This window comes from Uloborus diversus, chromosome 10 (genome assembly GCF_026930045.1).
Source record: "Uloborus diversus isolate 005 chromosome 10, Udiv.v.3.1, whole genome shotgun sequence".
Taxonomy (NCBI): domain Eukaryota; kingdom Metazoa; phylum Arthropoda; class Arachnida; order Araneae; family Uloboridae; genus Uloborus; species Uloborus diversus.
Genome location: NC_072740.1, coordinates 1,180,022 through 1,187,276, shown reverse-complemented (window position 1 = coordinate 1,187,276; position 7,255 = coordinate 1,180,022). Strand labels below are relative to the sequence as shown.

Here is a 7,255-nt window from a genome sequence, read left to right as displayed (position 1 = left end):
AGCTTGCGTTCGTTTCTCGACCGGTTGCAGTCGGTAGTTTGATCACATGATAAATAATGACGTCAGCTCCAATGCTTTAGCATGCGCTGAAGTCACTAGCTGTCATGTGATCAACTGATTGCTAGCTACCGGTAAAGGTCCGCGAACGTAGCCTTATGACTTCCCAGTGGTAATCACGCATCTTCCTCGAAAGCTACGGAGCGTTTTTCCAAGTGAGAGCCTCCACCACCCCACAGAACAAAACCCCTCTCAAGTTAACTCATCTAAAAATTACAACGGCGCACTTTGCGTATCGAATCTTTTTTGTGAGCACCCCTACCAAACCTTTCATAATAAAAGTAGAGACATGGGACATGTCCTCATTAGAAAAAAAGGACCCATTTGTGTGACACAGACTTTGACCTTATTCCATTCATACACCAATATACAGAAAATATTAGTATACTTTCATTTTAAAATATAATTTCTGCAACGACTGTATACTTAATTGAAAAGCGGTGAGTTAAATAGAAAATAAGAAATATTTTAGACTTTCTTTTCGGAAGAATTCGGCTTGAGAAAAAAAGTCATTAATCGTGCATTTTCAATGGTGCTCTTTAGTCTTAAAACTTTTCTTTGATTGGCAACATATTCGCCAGTGGCACATGTTTATCCTGTATCCATGCTTATATCCTAAGCGCTCGGCAATTAGCATCGTCTTTCTCGCAAAGTTTTTCAAAAATGTCGAAGAAAAATTTACTAAGCTATGTTCTAGTGCATTTCCACGAGGAAAACAATTTCAGTGTACTACGTTTGAAGGATGCTGTCACACCAGAAACAGAAGCCCGTTTCACGGATGAAGTTGATTTGTGCACGTGGGATGCGGAAGAAGTAATTCATAGTAAATACGGAGAGGACATTTACCCAGCAAAATTTCTACAATTTGGATGTAAGTATATTGCTTTAATAATTAACAAAATGAGATAATTGAAGTTCATTTGCATCTTTTAACCATGCTTATCCTTATGCAACATGTTTTCAGGGAATAAGAAAAGTATGGAGACGACAGTAGATCTCTTGATTGCAGGTACTATATCTCCTGCAGATGTTGATATCCATCAACGAGAAGAAGTTCCCCTGAAACGAAAGAGGGACGTAGTAAAAGTTGAATCTACTGCAACGGATTCCGCCCGTGACTTCAAGTAAGACCATCTTAATACTATATTCTTGTGAACTGAGAGATTTCGTACTAGTCAACTTTCAGGGGCAATCAATTGATGCCTTCGTGTATTCTTAAACATCGAAAACCCTCAAGCTTCAAAAATTTTCATTTATAATTCAGATTCAATTATCGCATGTTAAATTTTTCTAGAGCCAAAATAATAAATTTGTCACTCATTTCTTTATATTTCTTAACACAATAAATCAACGCCTTATGATCGCATACATATACTGTGTGTGACGGATTACTTGGAGCCAGTGTAGGAAATAAGTATTTCATTTTGAGGAGTGGTTTTACATTTTCTAAATAACATTTTAAATACGAAAACAAATTTTATGAAATGAAATCCTGTTGCTTTTAATGTAACGGCATTGTCTTAAAACTTTGTTTTTATATGTGAAAGTTAACTTTTGCAAGTCTGCACTCTAATAAGGGTTGGCAAGGTTTAGGACACTACGGTAAAAACTAGAGACGTACCGAGTAGCACTTTTGCCGAGTACCGAGTACTCGGTCTTTCATTACTCAGCCGAGTTACCGAGTACTCGGCCTTTCACTACTCGGCCAAGTTACCAAGTACCAATTATGTTTTAAGAAGAACCACCGACACACATGTGATGAATTTTGAACTTATTGGAATAGTAGTATAGACCTCCTTGTCCATATAATAGTTTTTAAAACTAAATACCTGCTGAAATGTAACTACGCATTATTTAATGTGCAACATTATACATATTAGTGTGATTTTATGCAATACAGTTTTGACCAGCTCTATGGCGGTTATATAAAGTTTTGGCCGGTTTTTGCTAGTGGCACGTCCAAAATAGGTTTTGTCCGGCCAAAACTACAACCCTGCTGCAGACACGTGTTTCTGCGTTACAAAGAACGTCTTTTCAGTGCGTAAAATGTGAGCTAAAGAATGTAAGGACATTCGACAAAAAAAATCCGACTTTCATCGGATGTCTTTAAGTCCACTTTATGTCTTTAAATCCGAGCTCACATTTTGTGCATTAAAAAAGGAATTCCTTGTAATGCCAAAACACGTGTCTGCACTGTGCTTTTAACGATGTTTTATTTCCTTTTATTTTTTAAGCAAACGTATTTTTATATTTCTTATAACTATTTTTTGTATGTAGCAAATATCCATTTTTAATATAAAAATTCCATACTTTTATATTCCTATATTTACCTTTTTTGCACAATTTTTAATAAGTTTTATTAACTTTAGGGACATTAAAATAAAGATTTATTCCATTGAAGCATTACAAGCTTCATTTTTCTCAAAATTTAAATTTGACTTGTAAATTTGAATTGTAAATGATTGCAGAACATTATGAACATTATACATGCTTGAGCTTTTTTATAAATTTTAATATCTGTCTTGGACAAAATTCAATTTTTTGCAACTACTCAGTATTGGCCGAGTATCTGATCAAAATTTGGCCGAGTACCGAGTAGTTTCCGAGTACTCGGTACGTCTCTAAAAACTATGGTTTTTACTGAACTGTCCGAAAGTGTCCAAAACTATTTTTAGAAAAATTGTATGTTGTGAGAAAACATCAAAAACAGAATAAAATGTATCAAAGTAGTGTTTTTGAATTTGATTAAAATTTCAATCTGTATGCATGAATTTTTTATTTTTTGATAATAGTAACCAAATTTCCTTATGTTTATGCATGTGCAAATGAAAGCAGGGTTGGCAAGGTTTTTACCGTCCTGTTCAAAACCTTTGTGTCTAAAAGTGTCTGAAACCATATTTTGTGAGAAAAGATCAAAAAACAACAAAATGTGTCAAAATTGTTCTTTTTTTGACTATTTAATGTATTTATTCAATGTGAATATTCAAGTATAAATACAGTAGACGCTGTTTAATGTAATCACTTCGGGACAGATACAATTTGATATAACTGACTGATAACAATAACTGAAAAGAATCCAGGAGACATAAAATAATATAAAGATGTACATAGTTTTTTTTAAACCATGCACCCTTTTTTCTACTGCCGCAAATGAAAATTACAATGACTACTAAACGCCGCTTTAAATTAAAAATTACAAAATTAGCAGAATAGAAATAGCTGAGTCATAAAAGGGAAATTAAAATATGCATTTTTTAAAAACATAAAATAGGTGAAATAAAATATGCTTGTTTGGTTTAGCATCTTTTTCTCTGATATTTATAAACCACAGTTTCAAAGCAGATTCAATTCACCATCTTTTCCATCAAGGTTTCGCTTCTTATTTAAATTTTTATTTAGCTTTGTTTTTAATCTCATCACAATTCTTTAGAACTTACGAAGTAATGGCCGAGAAATTTTTAGTTGTGCTGCAGCATTCCTTTGATTGAACATGGGTAAATTGTCAAAGCGTTTTAAAATTTTAATTTCTTCCTTGACAGTTAAATCAGCGCTTTTCCTCAATGGATAAAATGTTTCACCATTTAAAGTGAAGTTTTTAAGGTTAACTGGACAAGGAGAAAATTTTTTCTCGACTGATAGAAGGGAGCGCGTTTTCTTGGAAGCTATATTAATCCTCTCAAAGTGGGGGGGAAGATCACTATCCCCACAACGAAGTAGTGGCAGAAGTTTTGCTTATGCAAGCAAAAGGCATCTTAGGGGAGTCTGATCACTGAGAACGAACTTCCCGTTTCCTTCCTAGAAAAAGTGTGCATTGCTATGGAATATCACAAAGTGCCACACAGAACGTTAGTGTTGGTGGAGTTTGCCTTAGTATTTCTGTTGATTGAGGAACAAAAACAGGGGGAAAATGGCAAGTTTATGAATAAGTGATTAAAATAAACGAAAACATTGATAACAATATCCAACTTTTTAAACCTATATGTTGATATCAGAGTTCGAAAATTATACTGCCTGACATGCTCAGGGCATGTAAAAATTCCGATCTGGCATGAATCTTTTATCCTTGCATGCCCGGCCGGGCATGTAATTTTTTGGTCAAATATTTTTTCCTTAAACTTTACTATTTTGTATTTTATTGAAAAATTACCGTATCCTTACTTGGAGCTCAATATTTATTTCAAGCCCTACTGCTAAAATGGTTTCTGGTTTGTGTGGAATCGATCCTTCCTGTTATGTAATTTAAATTTTGTTAAATTTAACAATGGAGTATTGTGTACTATTTATTCAAACTATTTTTTGTATGATTTATACAAAAATAATTCGTCTGATTTATGCTGTACGAGAAATTCAAATGCTTTTATTTATCTAAGATAAGAAAAACTGGAAGATTTTCCTAGCCCTGATTGTATGGGATTCCTAACAACCCTCATTCACTGGGAAGATACTCTGGGAATCCCATAAGTTCTTCAGATCAGTACATGCAAAAGGAAAAATCCAGATTGCGCAACCACTTGAACTCCCACCTAAATGAGAATCTGCACTGGGAGTCGGAGGAAGATTATCACTGGAAGAATAAACATGTAATTTGGATTAAACAGTGATTTACCAAAAACAGTTATGTAGTCAATATCCCACCTTTGACACCACTGCAATTGATATACAAGCGTTCTGGGACTTGGTGATTCTGATAATATTAACCTTGATCACATTAAGTGGCGCCTACTGTATATATGTAACTTATTTTTATCTAGTTATGTAGATACTTTACTAGTATCTAGTTAAGTTATACTCTAGTTACAGATTTTAATCTAGTTACGTAGAACTTAAATTCTTTGTTAAAAGTTTTAGTTCGTATGCAGGAAGTTTTTTTTTTCCATAAACCAAATTTTTCGACATTTATGCATGAATGGAAAAGAATGTTCAAAATATAGTGCAATAATTGAGTTAAAGCAATAAATTACAATTTTTTGTTGCAAGACAGTGTATTTATATTAAAATTATGAGCTAAACAAACAGCACAAGTTTGAAAATATAAGTGTTTAATTATCAATTTATTGTTTTTCAATCTATGATTAAAAAATAATTTGCAAAAAACCATTTTAAAAAATTAAGCTTTTTTCTTTCTTTTTTTGCATTTAAATAATGCACTTTTAATAACAATCCTTAGAGTTATAAATGGTACTGAAAATAGTTGTCTTCGTACTGTTAATCTGTATATTTCACCCCTCATTTTGAAAATATTGAGCCCCCTTCAGGCTTCGGCCCGGGTCAACAGAGGGCCTGAACCTCCCACCCCTGTGCATGCCCATGTCAATTAATTCATCATCAAACTAGTTTAGTTAGATTATATTAGTAGTAGTGTGTAGGAACTGCATGTGTGTATAGTTTATTTCTCAATAATTAAGAATGTGATAACTATTACGTTGAATGTACCTCATTTTCTTACATTTTATGCAATATATTAAGTAATACAAATGTAATGGTGGCTAAGGTTTCATGTCTAAGGAGCTCTAACTGTAATAAAAACCTATTTAAATTGTCGTAAGTAAGTTTTATGGATTCTAATTAGGAAAATATTCGGTTTATAGGTAAATACAGAATTCTACCTCGCAGAAATTCAGTTATTGCGGCAACAGGTTAAGTCTGGAATGAATAAACCGCAATAAAAACGAGTGTTGACTGTGTATCAAAATATTTGATATGAGTTAATAACTTAGAGCAAGAGCTGTAATTATACTCTGTGGTGTAGTTAGAATTAATGTTAGAAACCCATGGAATCTAATCGGCTTTTTTAATTTAGCAGTCTCAAAAATGACGTTTTTAGTATAAAAGAGTACGTTTCATAAGTTTTCATACACGCTACACAAAATCTAGTGAGCTCAAACTAAAAAAAATACTAGAACGTATCAGCAGCCAAATGTACATAACATTGAAAAGCGCAAAAATTCTGGTATTTTAAAATTTATTTATTTTGCTTATAAAAGCACAGATCAAGTAAGGGTAAGGATTTGAAAATATTATAATACTTCAAATTTTAATACTTAGCTTTATAATGGTAAAAAAAACATAAAAATATAGTCACTGCGTACATTGTAAGATTTTTTAAGTTGGCATGTTGGCAGCTATGCATGTATCAATTTTGCTGCATTGCACAGGTTCCCACGAGTCTTTGAGATTTCTTTCAAGTGCTTTATTTCAGTGACCTGTTGCACTGGGCCCTTTTCGTACTTTATTGTTGACAAGAAATGTTAATGATTTGGACAAGGTGCTTTATTTTTTCATTTTTAAGCAAGTTTTTAAAAAAATGCTCAACTTAATCTTTTATTTTAAATCCCATTGTTATTTCCTTTTATGAAAATAGCAATTTCAACAAATTACTAAGGTTACTTTATCAATGTTTTCATTTAATTATTTTTTTTTTTCAAAATTAATATTTAAAAGGCTTGCCTTGTGCCCATTTTCTGCTTTCTTTTATAATTTTTGTTTTTTATTTTAGGAAAAGTGTGAAAAGGGCAAAAGCCCTAGAAGAGAAAGAGCTTCTAGGCTCTGTTAAAGATACGATTAAGAAGTATATGGAACCAGCTGAACAATGCCAAAACTGCCCGCTAATTCAGGGGAAAATTGATCTTCTTATGAAGGATAATATCGTAAAAGACAAAGAGGTGACTACTCTACAGGATGAACTTGTCCAACTGAAAACTAAATACAAAATCAAGAAAAAAGAGCTAAAAGCTTTATAAAAGTCTATAAAAAATGTAGACAGCACAGCTCCAGAATTCGAGACTACATTGACGACAGTAGGTCCAACTCTGGCAGTAGATTCACATAAACTGAGCTGCTGCCGGAATACAGACTATTCTAAATTCACCGGCGACTTTTTGTATGTGGTCTTTGGACCAACAGTGCTGGGCACAAGTGTGCTCAAAGGTATTACAGGGTGCAGGAAAGAGAGTATATTGCACCCTGATTATATCAGTGAAATACAAACTTATGTGTCCCAGAAATTTAATGTACCTGTCGGACTTGTTCGACAGGCCATTAGACAAAAGCTTAATATCTGTCATAAAGCTATGAAAAGGGAAACGCAATAAAATTTTTGTATTTTGTAATAATGTGTTTGTCATTGCTTTAAAATATTTTATTTTTACATTTTCCCCTTTAAAGTAAGTGATATATATATCTATTTTTTTAATACAAT

General features: G+C 32.9%; 1 protein-coding gene across 1 annotated transcript; it reads left to right on the top strand.

The window, feature by feature from the left end:
• Positions 1-720: 720 nt before the first annotated feature.
• On the top strand, positions 721-6,957 carry LOC129231617 (uncharacterized). Its single transcript, XM_054865983.1, has 3 exons — positions 721-928; positions 1,022-1,181; positions 6,554-6,957. The coding sequence occupies exons 1-3, from the start codon at positions 721-723 to the stop codon at positions 6,795-6,797; spliced, it is 612 nt and encodes a 203-aa protein (XP_054721958.1). The 3' UTR covers positions 6,798-6,957.
• The last annotated feature ends 298 nt before the right edge of the window (positions 6,958-7,255 follow it).

Coding starts and splice junctions, on each gene's coding strand:
- LOC129231617 (XM_054865983.1), top strand. CDS start 721: ATGTCGAAGAAAAATTTACTAAGCTATGTTCTAGTGCATTTCCACGAG. Junction 929..1,021: donor AAAATTTCTACAATTTGGAT/GTAAGTATATTG, acceptor ACATGTTTTCAG/GGAATAAGAAAAGTATGGAG. Junction 1,182..6,553: donor GATTCCGCCCGTGACTTCAA/GTAAGACCATCT, acceptor TTTTTATTTTAG/GAAAAGTGTGAAAAGGGCAA.